The sequence below is a fragment of the Dasypus novemcinctus genome, chromosome 2, assembly GCF_030445035.2.
Source record: "Dasypus novemcinctus isolate mDasNov1 chromosome 2, mDasNov1.1.hap2, whole genome shotgun sequence".
Taxonomy (NCBI): Eukaryota; Metazoa; Chordata; class Mammalia; order Cingulata; family Dasypodidae; genus Dasypus; species Dasypus novemcinctus.
Genome location: NC_080674.1, coordinates 128,603,671 through 128,630,711, shown reverse-complemented (window position 1 = coordinate 128,630,711; position 27,041 = coordinate 128,603,671). Strand labels below are relative to the sequence as shown.

Sequence of the window (27,041 nt, the reverse complement as noted above, 5' to 3'; positions counted from 1 at the left end):
CTGTATATCTAATGCCTGGTAAATAGTAGGTACTAAATAAATATTCAATAAAATAAGTGAATAAATCTCAATTACCCTCTTCGAATATCTTTATTTCAAATTTACTTTCTGTTAATTTGCTAATAGCTCAATTTAAAGGCCCTCCTCCCCACCATAATACAAACATATGAGTATTTAAGAAACTTCAAAAACAAGATGAACAAAGTTTAAATCTTTTCTCTTTGGAGGACCTATTAGGGTAATGGTAATCAAAGAATGATTTCTTAAAATTATACCCACTACAAATCCAGGCCAGGATGACCTGGAGTCTAATTACTTTAATTTTTACTCTTAAGACATATTCTCTATTCAGCCTTCTCCAAGAAAAGTCAATCCTTTTGCTTCTTTGAACCCTTGCTGGGTTTTCTTGATGCAATGAAAGGGATGCTTATCCATTCTATCCACCTTAGAAAGCGGTATGAAAGAATCTAGGAAGGAAGTCTATTGCTGTCATTCTCGGTCATGAGTAACAAGCTGGACTATTGAAGGTATAGGTCAAATATGCTTGTCTGGGTTTATAGAAAACATATTAAGAACTAGAACACAGAAACCCAATAAAAGACATGATTTTTCAGGCTGAAAAGGCTCATCACAATACATGAAAACAGAGTTACATCAAAATATTGGGGTCTACAAGCTTTCAGAGAAAAAAATAAATTATATACAACACACACACAGACACAGGGATCAGGAGTAGTTTCAGTAGTTTCAGATTTTAGAACAGCAATTCTGGAGGTCAGAAGACAATACGGTAACTAATGCTTCTAATATTCTGAAGGAAAATGATGTCTAACTAGAATTACATACTCAGGGAAGAATAAAAATACTTGCAGACAATTTAAAGTGTACATTCCTTGTACTTTTCCCCCCAAGAAGCTATTGGCTCCATTAACATGAAAAGGATACAAGACTTAAAATGAGAAAGAACAAGATATAGGATATGAGAAAACAGGGGATGTAGGCAAAGTGAATCCCCAGGATGATAATAACAGAACATCTGGTGTGTCTGAATATTTTGAAGAGAGACTTCAGTAACCAATGTGTGGTGTTACATTAGTCATAAAAAAAACCCCAACTAAATAAACACAACAAAGTACAGGAAATAAAAATATTAAGCAAAAAGAAAAGTAGTAATCACTCACTACAACATAATTGTTCACCTAATCTAATCTAAATTTGACTAGTATATTAGGAGGATGGAGGGTATAGAGAGGGTATATGTATGACACAGGAGCTAGAGGAAGAAAGAAATACAAATCCCCACATTCCATAGCAGGATATCAATACCTAGTGCTTAAAACTGAAAAGTTAATACAGTACTAACATACATATTGATATAAGAACAGATAAGAATCAAATCAAGTTGCAAATGTGCATTTTCTCACCCAAAAGAAGCCTTGCAGGAATATTTGATTTTCAAAATCAGAGGTTGGCAAACTTTGGCACACAGGTCAGTACTGGTTTGTTGTCTGTCTTTTTAAAATAAAGTTTTATGGGAACACAGCTAAGCTTACTTGTTTATGTACTGTCCATGGCTGCTCTCTGCCATAATGACATAGTTGAGTAGTTATGACAGAGATCATATATATGGTTCGCAGAGCCCAAAATATTTACTATCTGGAAAGTGTGTGATGCCTGCTCTAAATTATGTGTACATATAACTGGAGGGGAGAGTGGCAAAAATTAAAAAAATAGGATAAAAGAAAAACAATTCAGTAGGCCCAGGATGTTTAAAAGTTTAAATCAAAAACAAAAACACTGCAATGATAGACTTGTTGCCAAACAAAGGCAACATGTTTTAACACTAAATGTGTTAAATGTGCTTCCAGAATAGTGACATAATTTGAGATTCTGGCTTATTTAGTAGAATTTGTTTTTCAGTGCAGAGGCAACATATTTTTATTTGCACAACAATCCCAGAATATTTAGATGTTAAAACAATGATGACAACAAAAACAACTGGTCCTGACAAAGGTTATGTACCCCTCAATAAACTGTCCTTTAGTTTATAAGGGAAAGACAGTCTAAGAACACTCCAGGAGCAGCTGTTTATTTTTAGCTGCTTCTTTCAAGAATATCCCCTGCAGCTATTAAAAAATGCATTTCAGTTAATCCCCAATTTATTAACTTTTATATTTGTAAAATTAAATTAGCAAGTAAGTTATTACATGTTTTAGATAGATGTTCTGGGAATCCTAAATAGATTTTGACTAAAATGTATTCACACACAATTATTCAAAAGCACACTTACACTGCCGTTCTCATGTCTCTCCTTTGACAACTTGCCAAAAGCTTTAATGACCTGGATATTTTCCTTTCCATCTCAGTTACAGAAAGTTTTAGAACAGTGGTAATAGTAATACTTGCATGCCTCACACTGACTCTAGGTAAATACTGTTTTGCTGAGAATTTTTATCATTTTATCATTTACCATACACTGGAAGATCTCCCAGATTAACCACAATTTAATAATCTGACTTTAGTAAATTCTATTAAATAAAAAGGCACTAGAATAAGATTTGCCATTTTAGATTTATGTATTCATCTAATGAGTGAAGATGTTGTTCTTACTTAATATATATATCTTCTTCTACAGCTGTGTTTCTTTGTGGAGGACTTATTTGGGGGGAAAAATCAGCTTTAGAAGTGCGATAAATTTAAAAAGTGTCATTGCACTGTATAGTCCCAGGAATTCTACTCACATTTTCACCACTGGAGCTGTGCAATATATAGCCTATAAAACCATACATAACTGCAGTGAGTTCCGAGAAGAATAGGAAGGTGCAGGGCTATGAGGTATACAGGATAAAAATTAAGTAGCTACGACAAATCAGGTATGATTATTTAACAATCTAATAGGCAGAATTATGTAACATGGCTTTACACTGTAATTAATGAAATTCTTATTTTTTTTTAATAGTTAATGCTGTTAGCAAATAAAAATAATATATTATCATGCTGTTAATAAGCGCTTTGCAATAAGGATAGTTCCTTTTAAGGAAGATATTCTGATCATATTATGATCTAACATATTCTGATCCTTTACACTTCTTGGATTACAGCTAGCAACAGTAATAATAGTGAAATATTTGATGACTGTGGCTTACTCAGGAAAAGTATGAGGTGTGGACATCTGATTTCCTGTAATCACACCCTATTACAGATCATGTTTTGGGCCTTTGAACAAATTTTGAAGTGCAACAAACACAAAACCCAGTTTGTACTAGGAGGCTGTGTCTGTGCCCTTAACAAATGATAAAATAAAAATTGTGGCATTGTTTAAGAACAGATAGAAAATAACTGGTTTCTCAAGTTCTTTTTGCTCAAAATATATTTAACAATAATGCTGTCTTGTAGGTATGCAACATACCTTCATAATACCATAATTGTACTTGAGTTATAAACATTTCAAAATATATTTGCTGCTTTGAATTTCTATAAATTGGAAATTTTGATTAAGTTGGTTACCCAATACCAGGGTCAAACATCTTGGAGAATGAACTGCTCCTGTTATACTGAAAAAACAAAAATGTCAGAGCTGTTTAAGAATATTTAACAAAACACCAAAAACTAATACAATATAAAAATGCCATAAAAATCTTGCTAACTAAGTATCAGGAGGTACATGTGTGAAACATTTAAAATTTTTGGCAAAACAAATCTAAATACTGAGAGGATAAAGCACAGACATTTTTATATCTGATGCAATAAGGACTTTGAAGGGAGACTAAAATGCATTACTAGAATGTCTGACCAGGAAGGGTTTTTTATTGCAGAAATGAAACAAAAAAAAAACAAAACACAAGAGCCAGAGATGGTAAGTGACTTGTCTGAAATCATACAGTTAGTGGCAAGGTAACACTGATTAGAATGCAGAAATTCTCAGAAATTTAAGCATCTTGCCTTTCCTAAACCTGGAATCTTTAGAGAGGGTGAGTTCCTATTAACGATAATACCAATCACTTCTTAGAAGCCCATCCAAACTGTTACCTTAAAAGAAAAGGTATGTTACTCATAAGTACTAATTATAATATACTACTATAACACAATAATTAATTATAATCAAGAACTGGTCTTTCATTGAAAGGAAAACTAATTATTCAAAGTATTTGTAAACAGATGCATTGTAGTAGGAGTGATAAATCCTTAGATTATATCTGGTCCTTCCAAATTGCTTATATTTAGCTGCTAGCTGGTTTTAATTAATTTATTTTTGTTCTAGATGGTCTGTTAACATTTGCAAGTCTGAGTAGTTCGTGATTTTGGTAAGAGAAAGCATTTTAATAGGAAAAAAACTGCAAATGGAAAAACTTATTGATGTACGTTAAGTTGCATGCTTTATAAATACTAGGGATTTAAATGGAAAAACGTATTGACATATGTTAGTTACATGCTTAATATTAGGAATTTAGTTTTCCATTCCTAAAAAGACTAATGAACGTGTATATATCGTTTCCTAAAATGCTTGATTTAAAGATAAAAAAGTCTTAGTTTAAAAACATCAAATTTTGTAAATTACAGGAAGCATTTAAATAAATCTTAATTCCTCCCCACTAAACATGTAAAATTTAACATTTAAAATCTTTGTTTTAATTTTATTCTTAAGAAATCAATTAGAAAATCCTTCATTTAAGTTTTTAAATTCATATTTTAACAAGAACTAAAGAGGATATGTATCAAAATTTTAATCTAACAGACCTAACTGTCCAGAGTTAATTTCAAGATTACCTTGCCAGACAGGAACAAGTTGGAACTCAAAATCTGGCTTCAGCATTTAGTCTAACATGCTAGACTAGTTTTCTTCTAAACTATTTGAGATAATTTTCCCTCATCTTCTAATCCAACTCCAGATGTTTCTACACTATAAAATGTGTACAGTCCCTCGCAAATATTTTTGGAATTAAGTATTCACATTAAAAAGAGGCTTTTAAAGCAAGTGGCCCCAGGTTGTGGGGAGCCGCCCGGAGCTACGTGCATTTGCGGTCTCCAGCAACATGGCGGTTTTCATAACTACGCCTACTCCACCCCTGCGCTTCCGCCTTCTTCTTCCCCTTTCCCCAGTTTCCCGGGCAAAAAGTGTCGCTCCTGCGCAACAAGATGTTGAAGCCATGACCAGCATTGAAGACTCGCAACCTATAGCAAGTGGTGTAACAGCATTTTATTGCCTTATATGGAAGAGCCGCTTCATCAGCCTATCACCCCCTAATACCCTCCCCTTAGTATATATTCTGATGCTCTACCCTCAATAAATGGAGACTTGATCAGAATCCTTTCTTGTCTCCATTTCTCTCGCCTCTTGTCCCCCAATTCCCACTCCCTCTTTCAGGTACCGGTTCGTTTGACCTGCGGGCCGGGTCACCAGGTTCCTAGTTTTGACAGTGTTTTGGGTTTTTGCTGCATTTTGAGATAATGTTTGTATTTTACCAGGAGAAATTTCAATTCCTTTTCCCCTCATTTCTCCCATGTCCATTTTTTTCTTTCTGATTTACATTCTCCTTCTCTAGATCTGTTTTTCTGACTTACATTCTCCCTCTATTTATCTATTGAGAAGCCCCGGGCCTCCTTGACCCGTGTGGAGCTGGCCCGTGCGCAGTGCTGATGCGCGCAAGGAGTGCCGTGCTACACAGGGGTGTCCCCCGCGTAGGGGAGCCCCACGCGCAAGGAGTGCACCCATGAGGAAAGCCGCCCAGCGTGAAAAGAAAGAGCAGCCTGCCCAGGAATGGCGCCGCCCACACTTCCCGTGCCGCTGACGACAACAGAAGCGGACAAAGAAACAAGACGCAGCAAAAGACACAGAAAACAGACAACCGGGGGAGGGGAGGGGAATTAAATAAATAAAAATAAATCTTAAAAAAAAAAAAAAAAGGCTATGATAAATGCTCAAATAATATAGGGCAGAATATGATAAAATTCACAGAAGAGAGAAAATGTTATCGAGGTATATAGAAGTGATACATCTTAAACTGAAGCTTAAAAGTCTAAGTAGTCCCTGTGAACAGTTTTCACACCTCCATGAAAAAATCTTCACAATATTAGGAAGTATGAGGGGAAACCACAAGTTTCCTTATTTAAAGTTGGCACAATGTTTGCCATGGAAAATTCTTAGGAAACTGTGGTTTTCACACATCTCCAGTTACTTCCATTTCAACTAAATTAAATAAAAAAGGGAAAACACTTCATATTTTAATGGAAAAATTTTATTTGGCATATGACTATTGAGAACACAAAAGTTCTCAATTTTGTGTTCAATTTCAAAAAGAATTTTGAGACTGTACCTATGAATGTAAACAATAGTCTAAATGTAAAACAGATCTCCTCCATACATTTCTTAATTTCTCTGAAACGCCGCCTGAAACTAACTCCAAATCAACTGGCAGATGTAGATGCTAGTTGCACTACTCCTCCCTCCCCCGAGGGAGTTAAAGAGTTTATTAAGAAACAAGAAAACAAGAAAACTAGAAATGAGATAAGTATGCAACCTGAGACAAGGATTGCAGGTGTGCTACAGTCTGAGATGCGCATGTGGGGCCCCAGGTTAGGCCTTTTTAAGACCTTCCTTCCTCCTTCCTAATGTTGAGAAGAGGCCCCAGCTATTTGCTATTCTTATTGGTTGCCATCTGATGCCTGCTTATTAGTTTTAAGGGACCCAATGAGGAGGCCCTTTGTTTGGAGGTATCTGGGGCTTCCTGTTGACCCTGGAAAGAGTTCCAAATGGGACCTCGTGGCCAAGGTCTAGGTGGGGTCTTCACAGCTTTCTTAGTAGCAGGATAGGGTCTCATGGTCATGTTCTCTGCCAGGTCTGCTAGGTCTTCTCTCTTTACCTTATACTAAACTGCCTCAATTCCCCCCCTCAGAGTTTACACCCTTAGTTGCACTACTTTTAATATTAATTGGACTTAATTTCAATTCTACCTTTTATCTAAAGCTATAAATTAACACATTTAATATCTGTATTCATTAAAAAATTTAGATATATAATAGGAAGCAGCCCATTCAGCTGGACTAGAATTGTTGCAAATTAAGCACATATTGGTTATATTTATAAACTGGTCTGTTCCTTTGGGTGTGATACTGTTGTAGCAGTTGTGAGAGGTTCAATTATTTGCATATAGTAAGGCCAGGACTCAGGAATGATTTTGAGAAGGAAAAATGGTTTATTGATGGCCGGACTACTGAGCTTTCTGTTTCAAACTCGAGCCTCTAACGAGATTTTCAAGTTCCTTTTATACAGGGTGGGGAGTCAAATGGTGCTTTTATCAAAGAAAACTACTTTCTTTGTTAGTTAAGTCTTTGCCTTAGTACCAGGTAGGTTTTGAATTAACATATTGCCCACAATTTCAGGTGAGCTTGAATTAGCATCTTGCCCACATTCCGACTGGATGCAACTTTGAATACACATTTAGTCTTACATCCTTTCTGAACATTCAAAGCCCATATCACTTAACAGGATTTCTACAGATTAGGCACACTTGGATACAGAATTAGATGATTTTGAATTCATGCACAGGCTATATTATATTTCCCATTCAAGGCCAACTCCAAGTTCCCTTAAGTTTCATCATCAGCACCATCAGAGTTTCCCTGGACTGACTGGTATGTATATAGAGTTTGCATTGCTAAATGGCCTCCCAGGACTGAAGCCACTGCCATGGTCACCAAGGGCAGGACTACAGCCTCTTACTGTCCCACACCCACAAGTCACAGACAGCTTAGGTTATCTCTTAAGAGACAAAGAGCCTCCCACCCATAGCCCACATCAATACCTTCCACTGTATTGAAATCAAAGGTTTTACATTTACTTGATTAAATCAAGATTAGGTTTTTAGGGAAGTAGGGGTGGCTCAACTGGTAGAGCGGCCACCTACCATATGGAGGGTCCAGGATTCAATACCCAGGGCCTCCTGACCTTTGTGGTGAGCTGGCCCATGCACAGTATTGCTGCGTGCAAGAAGTGCCGTGCCAGGCAGGGGAACCCCCATGTAGGGGTGCCCCACACGCAAGGAGTGTGCCCTGCAAGGAGAGCCGCCCCACGTGAAAAAAGGGCAGTCCACCCAGGAGTGGCACTGCACGCATGGAGAGATGATGCAGCAAAGATGACAAAACCAAAGAAAAGAGATGCAGTTTCCCGGTGCCACCTGACAATGCAAGTGGACGCAGAAGAACATACAGTGAAGGGACAGAGAGAGCAGATAATGCGGGTGGGGGGGTTGGGGAGAGAAAGAAATAAATCTTAAAAAAAAAAAAGATTAGGTCTTTGATTCAACCACAGCATTAGGTGTGCAAGGTTGAGTCCCCACCCCGCTGATGTGCTATATAAATGGACACTCAATCAAGAGCACAGAAGAAGAGACACAAAGGAATAGAGAGCTTCACAGACATTGAAGAGGAGAGAACTTGTCAGCTTTCATCCTGTAGCCCCAGGAAGAAAGATAAGCCATTCATCTGATAGTTTACAGCTGACCTTGTACAGAGAACAGAGCAGCTGAGTCCAGAAAGAAAAGAGCCCCCCAGCCTACAGCTAAGACTGGAAGAAGCTGGGCCTATGGAATCTAAGAGGAAAGAGAAGGATGAATCCTCACAGATATCGGTAGCCACCTTGCTTCAACACATGGCGATAAACATTTGGTGAGAAAGTATCTCTTATGGTACCCTGAGCTGGATTCTTTACAGCCTTGTAACTATAAGCTTCTATGCCAAATAAACACCTTTCATAAAAATCAACAGATTTCTGGTACTGTGTATCAGCATTCCTTTGGTTGATTTATAACTAAAAATGGATATTTAGGAGGTGATAAAATATTTTCAAGTTTCAAATATATTATATATCAATTCAACTAAGATTTTTAAATTAAATGCTGAACAAAGATAAATGAAGCATTTTCCACAAAAGGGAAAAACTAAAGTACAAACTATATTGCTGTTTATCTACTGAATGTTCCTATGTTAGCAGTAAAAAAACAACAAAACTGAAAATTCGGCATATATTAGCACAGTTTTACGTGGCAAAAAGGTTAATGGCAAAGTATATATATCTATATATCTATATATCTATATCTACATATGAAATGTTATATGTAAACATTACTGTGAGGCATGGTAAATAAGCACAAATGATAAAGCCAGTCATTTAAAAGTTAAAACTTATTCACTCAAGCTAACCATTTCTTGATCAAATAGAGAAAGCAATAGCTCTTTGGTAGGGATATGTGTAGCTACCATTACTTCTTTTCTGCTTTTGTTAGGATGGGTGTCCCTATCACTGCTATATTTAACCTAAGTCATCAGGGCTGCTCTTTGGAAAATGTGTTATCTTTAATTAAAATTTACATTAAATTCCAACTATTTCAATAATAATAAAAAACAAAAAACAAACAAGAAAATTCTTCACCGCTTGAAGGGGAACTCCAACAACAAACAAACAAAAGCCCAGGACAAGACAGAGGCCCAGTAAGAAAGGGAAAACCCTGCACAGTGCATTTGCCTTGGGCAGACCTTCCTGATAGGAGGGTTGAAGTTCATTATCACCAGCTGGTTACAAAACCAAGAAACAGACATCCAAGGGAATAAATCCCATAGCTAATATTTTAAAGTATTAAAATGTACAGTGTACAAAAGAACAATACAAGACAAACAAAGAAAAAGGAAATGATGGGCCATCCAAGGAAGAGGATAAACAGAGAAAATGAAAATGAAGAAGACAAGATTCTGGACATATCACCTTTAAAAAGTGATCTTAAAAATGCTTAAGCAGATGAAAGAAACTACAGAGGATATCAGGAAAACAATGAATGAATGAATGATACAAGCCTAAGTAAAGAGACAGAAATTTTAAAAAGGAACCAAGTATTACTAATAGCATTGAAGACTACAATAACTAAAATGAAAAATGCCCAGGAGGGTATTAAGAGCAGAACAGAGCTGGGGGAAGAAAGAATCAGTAAACTTGAAGACAAGACACTTGAAATGAGCCAGGCTGAGGAACAGAAAGAAAAAAGAAATACTAAAAGGGAAAATAGCCTAAAACAAGACAGCTTTTGGACACTATCAAGTGCATCATATGGCGTTATGGGACTCCCAATAGGAGAAGAACTAAAGGGGCAGAAGGAACAGCCAAAGAAATAATGACAGAGAACATTCCAAACTTAGCAAAAGATGTGATATGCACATCCCAGAAGCTCAGAGAACACAAAACAGGAAAAACAAAATAAAAATGCAAACTGTAAGATACTGATCACAATATCAAATGCCAAGGAAAAGAAGAGAGATCTGAAAAGTAGAAGAGAAAAAGCAACACGTTACATACAAGAGAATCACAATAAGATTTAGTGCTGACTTCTCATCTGAAACCATGGAGGCATGAAGGCAGTGGGTTGGAAATACTTAAAGTGCTGAAGGAAAACAACTGTCAGCCAAGAACCTGGTGAGATTCTTTCTAAAAAATGAGGGAGATTAAGACATTCTCAGATAAACAAAAGCTGAGGGAGTTTACCACTACACCCGAGTACAAGCAAATGCTAAAGGGAGTTCTTCAAACTGAAATGAAAGTATACTAGACTGTGTTTCTAAGCAGCATATAGAAATAAAGACCTTATAATCTGGGTAATTATGAATGCTAGTATTATTATTATTTTTTATTTTTTTATTTTTTTAAGATTTATTTTTATTTATTTAATTCCCCTTCCCTCCCCTGGTTGTCTGTTTTCTGTGTCTTTTTGCTGCGTCTTGTTTCTTTGTCCGCTTCTGTTGTTGTCAGCGGCACGGGAAGTGTGGGCGGTGCCATTCCTCGGCGGGCTGCTCTCCTTATGGGTGCACTCCTTGCACGTGGGGCTCCCCTACGTGGGGACACCCCTGTGTGGCAGGGCACTCCTTGCACGCATCAGCACTGCGCATGGGCCAGCTCCACACGGGTCAAGGAGGCCCGAGGCTTGAACCGCGGACCTCTCAAGTGGTAGACGGACGCCCTAACCACTGGGCCAAAGTCCGTTTCCCAGTATTATTATTTTTTATTTTATTTTTTATTTTTAAAGAGCTTTAGATTACATAAATACTACTTTCAAAATATAGGAGATTCCCATAGACCCTATCTCTTCCCCCCAGCCCACCTCCACTTTCCCACATTAACAACATCTTTCATTAGTGTGGTACAGTTGTTACAAATGATGAACACATATTGAAGTGTTGTACTTAGAAGCTACAGATCAATGCATCTTAGGAATATGGATACAAAGTCCTTATCAAATATCAGCAAACAGAATTCAGCAACTTATAAAAAGAACTATATACCACCTGCCACAGAATGCTTCAAGTTACATACCCCCCAAAAACATGTTCTTAATCTTAATCCATTCCAGTGTGTGTGAGTCCTTTGTGAAAAAGACTTTTTGAAGATGTTGTTTTTATTTAAGGTGTGGCCAACTAAATAGGATGGTCTAATCCTAATACTGGAGGCCTTATAGAAGAAGACACAAGGAAAAAAACTGGAAGTCAAAATAACTGGAAAAAGAAAGGAGAAGATGCCACCATGTGCACTGCCATGTGCACTGCTATGGACAGAAAGGCCAAGGACCAGATGATCTCTGGCAGCAAACCCAGAATGCTGCAGTCTTCAGGAAGAAAGTACCACCTTGTGGTGTCTGGATTTTGGCACAAAACTGTAAGCCAATACATTCTTATTGTTACGCTAACCTACTGAATGGTGAATAAAAATGAAAAATTATATAATAATCTCAATAGATGCAGAAAAAGCATTTGACAAAATGCAACACCCTTTCACGATAAAAATACTCAAGATACTAGGAATAGAAAGGATGCCCCTAACCCAATAAAGGGCCATCTACCGAAAATACCCACAGTTGGGGGAAGCTCCCTAAGATCAGGAATAAAAAAGATGTCTACTTGCCACTTCTTTTTTAACACTGTACTGGAATTCACAACCAGGACAATTAGAAAAGAAAAAGAAATAAAAAGCATTCAGACTGGAGAAAAGTAGTCATAGATGACATGATTTTGGTTGCAGAAAATCCTAAGAAATCCACTAAAAACTATTAGAAGTAATAAATGAGTTCAGCAAAGTTGCAGGATACAAGATCAATACCCAAAAGCCAATTGTATTTTTCTACACTGGTAATGAACAATTAGAAAATTCAATTACATCAATTCCATTCACAATAGCATCAAAAAGAATAAAACACTTAGGAATAAATTTAATAAAAGATGTGTGTGGCAGTTTGATAGTATATATGAATTCCAAAAAAAGATACTGGATTATATTCGTAAAGTAGTCTGTTCCTTTGGGCATATTAGATTGCATTAGATTCAGAGGTTTTGCCTTTATTTGATTAAAGTAAGACTGGGGCTTTGATTCAGTCATGTCAGTAGGATGATGAGTCTCTGCCCCCTTAGTGGGAGAACACTCAGACAGAAAAAGGACATGGCAGAGAAGAGAACTAAGTTTTTGGACACTGGAACACCAGGAACAAACCCGAGCCATTTGCCTGATAGTTTGCAGCTTCAGAGACCAGAGCCCTGAGCAGCCAAGCCCAGGAAAAGAGATGAGCTCTTCAGGCTACAGGTGAGATCAGAAGAAGCTGGGCCCACAAAGCCTTAAGAGGAAGAGGAAGGCTGAACACTCACAGACATCGCCAGCCATCTTGCTTTAATACATGGCACATGTAAAGTTTATACTCTGAAAACTACAAGATACTATTGAAATAATTTAAAATTCTTAATAAATGGGAAAAAAAATCCACTGTTCATGGATCAAAAGACTTAAGATGGTAATACTCCCCAAACTAATCTAGAGATTCAAGGGAATCCTTATCAGTATTCCAGCTGACTTATTTGTGGAAATTGATAGGATGATTCTGTATTTCATATGGAATTGTAAGGGAGACAGAATAGCCAAAACAATCCTGAAAAATAACAAAGTAGGAGGATTCATACTTCCTGACTTCAACATTACTACAAATCAATGGAAATCAACACAGTGTGATACTGGAGTAAGGATGGACAGACAGATAAATGAAACAGAATTGGAGTCCAGAAATAAATACATACATCTATGATCAACTGTGTTTCTACAAGGTTCTCAGATGAGTCAAAGGAAGAAAGAATCATCTTTTCAATAAATGGTGCTGGGACAACTAGAGAGCCACACGCAAGAGAATAAGTTTGATTTTGCATATATTATACATACATTAATATTAATTGTCAAAAAACAGCAAAAAAATTAACAGACACAGATGAATTTTTATTTTGATTATTCTCAAAGTTTGGGATATTTTCAAGTGAAGCAATAAATATTGCCATGTTCTACTGTAGAAGTTTAAATGGATGTATAACATTAAAAGGGAACTAAAAACAAATTGCATCTTACTCTCACCATAAATTAAACGTAAATGAAATATTTTTAGAATTTAACAAATAGAAAGTTAAGAAAAACTTGTTCTGGCAGAAATCTTAACAAACAATAACACGCCTTCATATTCTGGTCTCTTTACAATATTATACTTCAGCATGTCCAATATCAATTAATTGTAGAGCACTGAGTCCTAGGCTACATAAATCTAGAATCAGAGGATGCTAAAGCTCGAGCAAGACATTCCATCTAGTTCAATCTTATCTTTGATGCTTGAATTCCTCTTGAAACAAATATTTTCAAATTTTGAGATTCTAATATTCAACAACCTTCCAAATCCCTGTTAAGGCAATTAATAGCTACTGCCATGAACTATTATTGATATGAGTGGTTTAGTGATTCCCTCTTAGCTGTGTTAGAAGAGTATTCTCTAAGTATTCTTTTACAATACAAGTTCCTAAATTGAAATATTCCCTTCTATAGGCTAAACATATTCAGGATTTTCAGTAAAAGACAGTAGTAAGAATTAAGTTTATATAGTTAAAAATATACTAATATCTCTGAGTTTTATTTTCCTATTTTGTACAATTGGGAATATAATGCTCTCCCACCCCAAAGCCTCCACTAAAGTTGAAAATATTAAGTTGAAACCGCACACTTGGAGGAATTAGTAAAAAAAAATAACAAACTAACCCCAAAGGAAGAAGAAAGAAAGAAATAACAAAGATCAGAGCAGAACTAAATGAAATAGAAAATAAGAAAGCACTAGAAAAAATAAAACAAAGAGCTAGTTCTTTGAGAAGATTAATAAAATTGACAAACCCTTAGCTAGACTAACAAAGAAAAAAAGAGAGAAGATGCAAATGCAGAAAATAAGAAATGAGAAAGGGGATATCGCCACTGACTCCACTGAAATAAAGACTATCATAAGAGGATACTTTGAAAAACTATATTCTAACAAGACAATTTAGAGGAAATGGACAAATTCCTAGAAACACATAAGTAGCCTACATTGACAAAAGAAGAAATCAATGATCTCAACAAACCAATCACAAGTAAAGAGATGGAATCAGTCAATAAAAACCTCCCAACTAAGAAGAGTCCTGGCCAGATGGCTTCACAGGTGAATTCTACCAAACATTACAGAAAGAACTAACACCAATCTTGCTTAAACTCTTCCAAAAAATTGAAATAGAAGGAACATTGCCTAACTCATTCTATAATGCCAACATTACCCTAATACCAAAGCCAAACAAAGACACCACAAGAAAGGAAAATTACAGCCCTCTCTAATGAATCTAGATGTGAAAATCCTCAACAAAATACTTGCTAATCGTATTCAGCAACACATTAAATGAATTCTACACCACGACCAAGTGGGTTTCATTCCTGGTATGCAAGGATGGTTCAACATAAGGAAATCAATTAATGTAATACACCACATAAACAAATTGAAGGAAAAAAATCACATGATCATAGCTATAGATGAAGAAAAAGCATTTGACAAAATACAGCACCCTTCTTGATAAAAACACTGCAAAAGATAGGAATAGAAGGAAACCTGCTGAACATGATCAAGGGTATATATGAAAAACCCACAGTTAACATCATTTACAATGGTGAAATCCCAAAATCTTTCCCTCTAAGATCAGGAACAAAACAAGGATGCCCACTATCACCCCTTCTATTTAACATTGTGTTAGAACTACTTGCTCAAGCACTGAGGCAAGACCCAGATATAAAAGGGATCCAAATAGGAAAGGAAGCAGTCAAAATTTCAGTTTGCAGATAACACGATCCTATATATAGAAAGCCCTGAGAAGTCTACAACAAAGCTTTTATAACTTATAAATGAGTTCATTGAAGTCGCAGGGTATAAGATCAATGCACAAAAATCAGTAGGATTCCTGTACACCGATGATGAGCAATCTGAGGAGGAAATCAAGAAACAAATACCATTTGTTTTATTTAAAAAAAATCAAATAGCTAGGAATAAATTTAACTAAAGAGGTAAAAGACCTATGCACAGAAAACTACAAAACATTGTTCAAGGAAATCAAAGAAGACCTAAATAAATGGAAGAATATTCCCTGTTCATGGATAGGAAGATTAAATATTATTAAGATGTCTATCCTACCAAAACTGATCTAGATTCAATGCAATCCCAATAAAAATCAACACAGCCTTCTTTAAGGAATTAGAAAAATTAACTATGAAATTTATTTGGAAAGGAAAGAGACCCCGAATAGCCAAAGACATATTGAAAAAGAAAAATGAAACTGGAGGAATCACTCTACCTGACTTCAAAACATACTACAAAGATACAGTAGTGAAAATGGCATAGTATTGGCACAAGGATAGACACACTGACCAATGGAACTGAATTGACAGTTCTGATATAGATCCTCATATGTACACTCATCTGATATTCAACAAGGCCACCAAGCCCACTCAACTGGGAGAGAATGGCCTCTTCAACAAATGGTGCCTAGAGAATTGGATATCCATATGCAAAAGAAGAAAAGAGGATTACCATCTCACCCCTTATACAAAAATCAACTCAAGATGGATTAAAGACCTAAATGAAAGAGCCAAGACCATAAGGACCTTAAAAAACAAGGAAGGGAAGCATCTATAGGACCCTGTAATAGGAAACAGCTTTATGAACTTCACACTCAAAGAATGAGCAGCAAAAGAACAAATAGATAAATGGGACTTCCTCAAAATTAAAGCCTTTTGCACCAAAAAGGAGTTTGTCAAGAAAGTGAAACAAGAGCCTACACAATGGGAGAAAATATTTGGTAGCCATATATCTGATAAGAGACTTATATCCTGCATATATAAAGAACTTCTGTATCTCAAAAATAAAAAGACACACAATCCATTTAAAAAATGTGTAAAAGATTTGAACAGATGCTTCTACAAAGAAGAAATACAAATGGCTAAAAAGCACATGAAAAAGTGCTCAAAATCACTAGCTATTAGGGAAATGTAAATCAAAACTACAATAAGATACCATCTTACTCCCATAAGATTGGCAGCTATCAAAAAAACAGAGGACTACAAGTGCTGGAGAGGATGTGGAGGAATGGGAACACTCACTCATCCACTGCTGGTGGGAATGCAGAAAGATCCAGTCATTCTGGAGGACAGTTTAGTGGGTTCTCAAAAAGTTAGCTATAGATTTGCCATATGACCCAGCAATTCCACTGCTGGGTATATACCCAGAAGAACTGAAGATAAGGACACAAACCCATATAAGTACACCAATATCCACAGCAGCATTATTCACTATTGCCAAAAGTTGGAATCAACTCAAATGCCCATCAACAGATGAATGGATAAATATAATGTGGAAGTATACATACAATGGAATACTACTCAGCTATAAGAAGGAATACAGTACAAGCACATGTGATAACATGGATGAATCTTGAGGACCTTATGTTGAGTGAAGCAAGCCAGACATTGAAGGACAAGTATTAGATGACTTCTCTGATGTGAAACAAGCAAACCAAGCTGTCTCAGAGAGCTAGAGACTGGAAGATAGGTTTAAAGGAATCTAGGGGGGAGAGGAAGGCTGTGAGGTGACAACTACATGGGTGAAGTCTATGATAAGTTGGAGGTAAGTATTTGTACATGAAAGGGACAGGATGGGGGCATAGGGATACATTTGGGTGGGGCTTTGTGGGCTTAAAGGGGACTAGGGTTGGGAAGATGGGTCAGATGGCCCAAGGAATTGGGGGGAAGGCTGGGGGTTAACAGTTGAATATGGGAGAATGTCAGGTATATGTATGAAGCTACAATGTTGAGAAAACTCTTTAGAAAATATAATAAGGAAGGATTACATGTTTAAGGTGTTTAAGAGGGGTGTGTGCATCTGGTACAGGGGCAAGCTTCTAGGGAGTGTGTGAGTGCTCATTTTGTCATAGTGTGCTATATCATTGGGTGGAGACCAATAAAATGACTGTGAAGGTGTACCCACATCCTGGGGAGGCCCGATGTTCCCAAATAGAGGGAATTGAGAATCGGTGACTCCCAATTAGTAGGGCAGTCTAGTATATCAAGCCCTCAACATTGTTACAGTATCTATAAATCTGGTCCCTCAGGTAGTGAAGACTGATTGTCATTGTGAGCCCTGAAGGGAGGGGGAGAGAGGTATAGCATAGATGGAAGCAGGGCAGCTGGGGGGCAATGGAAGTGCTCCACAAAATCATGCAATGATGGATATAGGACACGTTAACTTACACCAAAAATGTATAAAAGCCTATAAGCTAAAATGTAAACCATAATGTAAAACAAAAGGAAGCTAAAAATTTAGAAATTTGTATGGTCTAAAATATAAACCATAATGTAAACCAAAATGGAACCATGTTTGATAGCTATGTTGCAAAATCTATACATCAGCTGCAGCAAATATAACATGGACATGTAAAAAGATCAATGCTGGGGAAAGAGGAAAATGGTTTCATGTTGGTTATATGGGAGTCCCCTATATTGTGTATGTGAATTACTGTGATCTAAAACTATTTTGAAGACAAAATTAAAAAATTAGAAAAAAAAAGGATATAGACACTGAGGAAGAAATGAAAGAAAGTGCCTTGACACTGTACATACAGGGCAACACCTGTTGCAGTGACGAAAGGCAAAATGTTTGAAACAAAGCTTTATAGTATTTTTCATTTTATTAATACACCAATTTATTTTCACTTTACTTTAGTATTTCTAAATTATTATGTATTCTATTTCTAAACTTTAAACCCATCACTATATTTCACTTTCCTATTAACTGAATATGGCAGTATATTAGGCTTCACTGTTGAAGAAGTATTGAACCACAGAGAGGTTCAACTATGGCAGGGGGGGAACACTAGTGTGGGGTGCTATTGATGGGGGGCACATGAGTTAGGGGGGGAGTTCTCTAGGGTATGTGTATAGGGGACATAAAAATGTTCTGATATATGTTAGGTATTTTTTAGTAGTTACAGTTACAAATGTCAATTGAGGGAGTGCCGAATTCCTACCCAGGGGAGCTCTGTCACATTCCCCAATGGAAAAAACAATAATCCCCAAAGTCCGATGGCAAAGACCAACAAGGAAGGATGGTCCAATAATGAGCCCTTGATACTGCTGACTATGCTTATGAGCCTGTGTGCCTGAAATATAAACTAGGTCTAGAGCTGCAGGGTGCCTAAGTTACCTCCTGAGAGCCTCCATGTTGTTCAAATGTAGCCACTCTCTCTAAGTAAACTCAGCATATAAATGCATTACCTTCCGCACCAGCGTGGGACATGCTCCTGGGGATGAGCCTCCCTGGTGCCGAGGTATTATTACCAATCACTAACTGGTGATACAACTAGAAAGAGACCTTGAATAAAAGGGTCAACTCAGATCAGCAGAATATCTCAGCCTACATGTTGGCTCAAGTGTTAAAAACTGCTTTTTGATTTTGAATAAAAGGGGGAAATGACAAAGACAAATGAGTTTATCTTGCTAAGAGTCTTGCAGAAAGAGCTGGGAGGTCATCAGAGGGATCACACTTACATACACCACAGCAGGATCCCAGAGAGAGCCAAAGTAGATACAACCCTAGGTGCTTGTTCTCCTGAAGGCTACAGAGACCCACAGGGTACATGATCATGGCAGATGGATTTGGAGTTCTGTGCCATGTCAGAGGGCACTACTTTGGAGTTGTGATGGAGTGTGATGGAGGTGGACTCACATGTGACCTTCCTACACATGCCTCTTCTGTCACTTTTACTGAACCTGTGGTTGGTAAATACTCAGGGACTTGTGCCAGCTGGGCCCTGAGCCTCAGCAGAGTTGCAACTCCTACTCTCTGGCTCAGTAGACTTACCCAGGTCAGCTAACAGGGAGGTCAAGATGGTCAACCACCACACCAGGGCATCAAGAGTGCCAACAACTGCAAGCAGAGGGATTGCATCCATCATCCATGTGGAATCTAAAGCCCCCTCGCTATATAGAGGTGGAGAGGACATCACCATCCCAGGATCCACAGAGTGGAGGAATAAAATATGGATTAGAATGGACTTATTGATAATCTACTATAAAACTATTGTGACTAGTTATAGAAAAAAATTGTAGCACTGAGGTGGAGAAAGTCACAGTAGTTGCTGAGGGCAGGGAGAAGAAGAGATGTGATGTGGGGGCATTTTTGGGACCCTGACTTGTCCTAAATGATATTGCAGGGTCAGGTGCTGGACTTGACATATACTGCCATTACCTACTGAATGTACTGGGGGAGATTGTGAACTACAGGGTAAACTATTATCCATGTGGTGCAGCAGTGCTCCAAAATCTGTTCACCGAGGGCGATGAGTGTGCCACAATGATGGAGGAGGTTGTTGGTGTGGGAGGAATGGGGTGGGGGGATGGGGGTATAAGGGAACCTCTTATATTTTAATGTAACATTTTTTTGTGTGCTTTATGTATATTCAAAAAAATACAATTTACAAAAATGATGGGGGGTTAGGGAGTAGAGTATATGGGAACCTCTTATGTTTTTAATTTTCTTTAATGTTTTTTAATGTAACATTCTTTGTGATCTATTACTTTAATTTAAAAAAAGTGTAAAAAAAAATAAGGAGGCTGAACCTTCACAGGGACTGGCAGCCACCTTCCTCCAATATGTGGCAGGCAACAGACTTTGGTGAGGGAAGTAATTTACTCTTCATGGCCTTGTGATTGTAAGCTTCTGTCCCCAAATAAATACCCTTTATAAAAACCAAAAAAAAAAAAGTGACAACCTAGCTTGCTAGCTGTTTTGTTTATTTTTTCTGTTCTTTGTTTTGTTTTTTTCTTCTCTTTTTTGTGTTCTATTGGGTTAACCGAGCATCTATTTTCTGATTCCTTTTTCTGGTCCTCTATTGACTCACTCTGCTGAATACCATGTGGCAAAGAGAAAGTTCCAAGAGAAGTTAAAAACATTTTAAACTCAAAGAAAATTTCATATCCCTCCTAGTGCTTGGAGGGAAATTTATAGCATTAAATGTTTATATGAGAAAAGAAGAAAGGTTTATAATTAGTAATATAAATTTCCACATTAAGCAACTAGAAAAAGAGCAAATTAAATACAATATAAGAAGATAGAAAGAAATGGTACAAATGAGAGCAGAAATTAGTGAAAGCAAGAAGAGAAAAGCAAGAGGAACAAACAATGAATTCAAAAGCTGTTCTAACGTGGAAGTGTCTTGAACAGGTATTAACAGACTAGGTGGAAATGGAAAAGGGGAGACAGAAAGGAAGGAGTGGTAAAGTCCATAAAGCAGATGATCTCGATGAAAATCCTACTCTGCCACATAAGATATCAAAGCTAATTCTAAACCATTAACTAAATCTTTTGAACTTCAGTTTGCTCATTTGTTAAAAAAAAAAAAGTAAAAATAATCTTTCACAGGGTGAATGCAAGAATTAAATGAGATACTCATAAAAGTGCTTTGCAAACAATAATAATAGATTGTTCTAACTAGTAAGATTAATGGACTAATCGTGATATAAGACATTAAATGCCATATTAGGTTTAACATACCTTCAAAGAACTTAGATGTGTGATATCACAGAAAAAGCAAAACTCATAAATTATCGTAAAATATTTTTCAGTAGCAATTTTAGAGCTCAAGTGGGAAAATCATAATATATTTATAGTAACTGGCTTCTTGATAAACATTTTCTTTTCAGGGACGAAGGTGACAAGGAAAAAGCAAGAAGCAATAAATAAGGAACTTTTCATAAAACAAATACAATGAATTGCAGATATACCATTTTGCAGATTTTTTCAAAGTCAATATCATCACCAAGAGCAGATTTAGTTACTACATCAGGTTTCAATTCCTGTGAAAGAACAAAACAAAATACTTTTAGTTATGGATCTAATTATTTTGAGTTAAATCCTTTCCCATATCTTGCTTTTAAAAACTTATTAATAAAATCCCAATTCTTGAACATGAACTCAACTCGTATCTCACAGTAATAATTATCACGCTTCCAAAGAAATCACTGCAAACTGACTTTAAGAGCTACTAATCCTAAAATAATTCTATTCAGATTTCATGGAAGCCAGAAAATTCAAGTGTGTCATAAAATCTCTAAAATTAAAAAATTATTGAAATTGAAATAAGATTAAAATAATTCAAAATGCTAATTAAAAAGCTCAGATTAAAGATATTATTTATGACTATTTTAATATTTCAATTTTGTAAATCTATAGAGAAATGAAGAGGTTTTTAGAGAAATACTTAATTTTCATTGTTTAAAAATATCTTAGTCACAAAATACTTCTTTATTTATGCAAGGAAGTAATTGAGGTTTATTTTAGAGAAATTAAGAAATCCAGAAAAGCAAAATTAAAAATATTACTGGTGATGTTTATATGACAGTTTTAGAAGGTTATATTCTTTAAAAGTCATGAGGGATGATTTAAGTTCATACCAAAAAAAATGTTTTCTCTTTAAGTTATTTTAAAGTACATGAAAAATACCACTATTATTTGAGTGTTTCTTCCATAGCACTGTTTAGAAGAAAGCTAAAAAAAATCAGTTTATTTTAAAACAATATCAAGAGGGCTTGACAAAGAGTAATATGACCACAACTATGAGGTTATTACACAAAAATGATACTTAAATTATACTTTAATAATAACAGAAATACTATTTCATAATAGGATTAATAAGTAAAACCTAACTATGTTGTATATAAGAGAAAAACAAAATACACAGTGATTCAAAAAGGCTAAAAGTAAGGAAAGAGATGGGCAAAGATATATTAGATAAACAGGAACAATTAGAAAGTAGGGGCTGAAATTCTGGTATCAGACAAAATTGAATTCTGACACATAAAAAATTAAACCAGACAAAGAAGAGAACTTCATAATACTAAAAACCTTAATTCATAATGAAGACAACATTTATGAGTATCAATGCAACAAGTAAAACATAGCAACACCTTATACGAAACAAAAACTGTGAGACATGAAGGAAAAATAGAAATATAATTATAGAAGACTTTGACACAATCACACTCAGTTCAAGAAAGGTCAAGATAGGTTAAAAAAAAATAAGGATCAGAAGATATATTAACAACATAATCAAAAACAAAGACCTGTTTTATGGATTTATTTCAAATATTATATCCTGGTGATAGGAATTATATCTTCTTCTCAGTACAAATGGAACAAAAACTGATCAAATATTAAGTCAAAGAAAGTCTCAGTAATTCCCATAAAGTAAAATATTACAAACAACACTCTTTGATCATAAAGAAAAATAAGAAATTAAAGAAAGAAAGACTATTCTACCTGGAATTAAATAAAACAACTTCAAGTAAATAACTCTTGCAAAGGGGACATATAAACAGAAATTTCAGGATTTTTAAAAATTCATGAAAAGGAAACATTACACATCAGAATCTACAGGGAGCATTTAAAGTAATGATTAGAGAAGAATTCTCAGTATATTAAAATAAATAAATACAAGTAAAAAGAATAAAAAGAAAAAAAGGAATAAAAAAACAAAAAACATATTGATAAAAAGTAAAGAATGAACATAAATGAATTAAATTCTCAACTGAAAGAAAAGTAAATTATCTTTGTCCAATTACTCATTTGATAAATGGAAAGACTCAAATAAACCATGTGATTTCCCTAAGGTCCTATACCTAGCTGGTGGTAAGACTGACCTTAATTAGTGCTTTAAGTCATTATCTTTCTATTGTTTCTCTGATATAACATAAAAAAGCTCTACAATACTGAAAAGCACATACAAAAATTAACACAAATTTAATTCTATTTCATGGTTCGAAGTAATGCCATAACCATTCAAACACCATGGTCAAAACCTTCTAGTTTTAAGAATCATAGGTTTTAAAGTAAAACAGTAATGATTTACCTGAGTTTAAAGTGTTATTGCACCTTTCAGAGCAAATAAACTCCAAAAAACAAACAAACAAACAAACAAACGTGAGGTACTGAGCAACTCCAGGGTGATCACTGAAATAATTTTGGCATGTGGTCTTTCAGAAATACAACAGGGAAAATGGGATCAAGGCTCAAAATAAACCAAATACATTTTAAAAATATGTACAAATTGAAATTGATCTGAATTTAATCAGCTTGGGTATATTTAAAGAAACATGTTTGCCACTGAAAAGGCAGTGAATTTGTTGCACCAATTATTAATAATATCCAATGTCGAGATCTGTGAATAATCTGAGATTTTATCCAACTTGGAAGACAACAAGGTACCCTGACACAGTTTCCTGAATGCTGGAAGAAGACACCAGACTCTTAGGATAGTTAATAAACTCCTACAATAGCAGGAGCCAAAGCATCAGCATTTTCTTACCTCATCCATTTTTGCAAATATCCAAAGCCCCAGACATGAGATAGACATTAAATTTAACAAACTAAATCTATTTTAGGAACACTTTAGAAATGTAGGGCCTTTGAAAGTGGGCTATTACATGGAGAAAAATGTTCTTAAATTGAAGAGAGGAAAAAAACATGTCTACATTTGTAGCTTTCTTAGTATGGTAAGCAAACATAAATTACAGTTAGAAGACTCTCTACTTTTACAACATAAGCAACTATTATTTATACTTTGTGTGCTAGAATGAATAGTAATTACTCCAAAGATGTCATGTCCTAATGGCCAGAAACTGAATGTGATAGCTTACAAAGGTACTTTGAGAACTGACTGGGAAAAGGGAATTTGCAGAATGCCTGGAATGATGGGAAATTTCCCTGAATTTGGGACTTAAGTACTTTGCTTGAGAAGGAAATACATGAACTCTTTTCATTATAAACGAATGTTTCCCACAAAAGAGCTTTAGAGAGCATATAAGATAGCAAGCTTTGGATGAAACACCAAAAGGCCTTAATTTAGGTAAGCGGTAGAGAACTCTTGAGAGACAAATGGTATATAGATGCTTGTACACTAAGGGGTCTCAACAATTTCAGCTTTTTGGCTGGTTATCCAGAAGTGGAAGTATACTGTAACTGGCTGGTTGGGAACAGATCTGTTTCACACACATGGGAAGGAGAGTAAGCCACCTAGTCAAAAGTAACAGTCACAGGAGAATTTAGGTTTACCTGAATTTTTGTCTTACATTTTCTTGATAGAATAATGGAATAAAAGAGCTTAGAGTATATAATCTTCAAGAGTGAGAACGGTATCATTTTTACTTTTGATGAACAGATCCTAGCACAATGACTCATTTGTTGAACTGATTAGAATCAGACCAGAGCAAAGAAATTTAAAATGCCTATTTCTTAGTGAGAAAAGAGAAAATTTAAAAGATCAATAAAGTCTCTTTCCAATACAGAAATCAAATTAAGGATTTACCATAGAAACTCCAGTTGCGAATGTGGGCTTTCTCTTTAGGGCAGCAAATATTGGAAGAACAAATACTGGAAAAAAACAGCCAGCAGGACTAAAGTGCTGCAAAGTAAAGCACTTTTTGCCTCAAAAGGAATTTCTGTGAGATTCCTAATATGGAGCTGTTTGTGAGATGAACACTGTACATTTTAAAAGAAGCTGGGAGGAATGTCAAAGGGCTGTGATAAGGTTAAGAATTAAACTGTATGAAGAATAAACAAATAGAGAAACACAGATTTATTTTCAATTTTCTATATAAGTTGTCTTTCTTAAGATTCTGATTATAAATTTTATTTATAACGGGAAAGGGTAAAAAAAAAAACTAAGGACTCACTAAAACACAGATATAATTGTGGATGTCTGGAAAACCACATTATCTATCTAATAAGCCACCCACGTGCCAGGTAAAAGTTAAGACCTTGCTCTTTCTGAGGAAAGATTTCATACCAACTGGAAAACCAAGAGTCACTTCTGGACCCAGGAAAAGAAACTTTTGATTTTAGCTACTTACCTATTTAGAGGACATTTTACATGTACTCAGAGTGGAGAAATTATCTGGTTGGTTGTACTACACACAACTGTGGTTAAGAAAATATCAATAAAAAATATGAAAGAAACTACACAGATTCCATGATGCTTACATGATACTTTTACACCATGTACCTTCTGGTGCATGTAGTTAATTCTAAGTAAACTGACCAACCAGGCAGGAACACATAGCTTTCTTTTACACAAAATTGATTCCAATGTCTATTTTTGGATAAATTTATTTCTCTTAAGTTTTAGGAAGGCTATATCCTCTGCTTTAAATTAGATATAGCAATTTCAAATATTTCAAATATTCTGAAATTTCAACTGCAGAACAAATATGAATATGATCATACTATTTCACAGGATAATTTGCAAATTTTAACAAAAATCATGTTATGGACTTCAGAGAAAAAATGTCTAGATATATTTAAATTAGATAATGAAAAATCTGAACATTTTAAAATCAAACAAAATTTAAATATGACCCAAATACATTAAATAGCTTAAAAAATAAAGGCATACATAGTAAAAATACAAATTAAAGCCATTCTCAATTAGAAAATCCTGGATAAAGGATAAGCAGTTTTATAACAGGAACTAAATACCTAAATACATGAAATACTGTACTGAACAACTTCAAAATGGGTGCAAGGGAGACTTCTGCATTAGACAAGTCAAATGTACAAAAATGGTGCAAAGATTTTCCATAAAAAAAAGGACATCTAAATCACTGATAATAGGGAGATTAAAAATACCAGTAATTGGCTAATTAAATACTGACACTAGTTTCTAGTACTGGATTTAAGTGGTTTCCTTTACTTTGAAATGTCTCAAGTCTGAAAATCTTAATCTTCCCATTCAGGAGTATATTAGTCAGGATTCTCCAGGGAAACAGAAAATGTAAATATTATAAGATTTACTGTAGGAATAGGCTCACATGACTGTGGGGATGGGCAAGTCCAAATTCCATAGAGCAGATCTCAAGCTGGGAACTCCCATGAATGTTTGCCATGAATTCCCCAGGAGTAGCTGGCTGGCTGAAGCAAAGATGGAAATTCTTTCTACTTATTGCTGAAATCAGCAGTTCTCCCTTTAAGGCCTTCAGATGACTGGATGAGACTCTTTTCATTACTGAAGGCATTCTCCTTAGTTGATTGTAGATGTAATCAGCCATAGATGCAGTCAATTTACTGATGCTTAAATCCATGAAATATCTTCACAGTAATAGTCCTGTGCTTGCTTGACCACAAACAACTGGGCACCATAACCAGACCAAACTGAAACATGAACCTAACCAGTACAGGGAGTTTATTCACCAATGAGCAGGGGGACTCTTTGTTAACTTATGTGAAAGAAAACATTCTTTTATCTTCAGGCAGTATTCAATCATGCTTTATTTCCCTGAATCATCAGTCTAATCATATTCTTTAAAATAGAAATGCTTGGGATTACTATTTCATTCATAAAACATTAGAACTATAAGGGGCCACAGCAATAATTAATTCCACATTCTTACTGTGTGGGAAATGGTTAACTCAGCCGCCTGAGTTGCTCAAAAAAAGGCTGGTCTTCAAGACTAGTTCTTAGCTAGTTCCCGGGAAATGAACTCTGAACCCCTGGAATATTCTGCCTGATAAGAATGTTTTTGCATGCCTGAAGCCTTGTGCCATGAACGATCATTTTGATCAGATATTTATGCTAATACGACTTACTGCTTTACTTTG

At 35.7% G+C, this 27,041-nt stretch overlaps 1 protein-coding gene across 5 annotated transcripts in view; it reads right to left on the bottom strand.

Moving 5' to 3' along the window:
- The window catches only part of SRFBP1 (serum response factor binding protein 1), an 83,868-nt gene that overhangs the window by 9,512 nt on the left and 47,315 nt on the right, over positions 1-27,041 (bottom strand). For 3 of the 5 annotated variants that reach the window (XM_058277612.2, XM_071209661.1, XM_004477692.5), the window contains exon 4: positions 21,176-21,247. The exons of the other annotated variants lie outside the window; for them this stretch is intronic. In XM_058277612.2, coding sequence (XP_058133595.1) covers positions 21,176-21,247 — 72 coding nt within the window. The remainder of the gene's footprint in view (positions 1-21,175; positions 21,248-27,041) is intronic. 5 annotated transcript variants of the gene reach the window in all.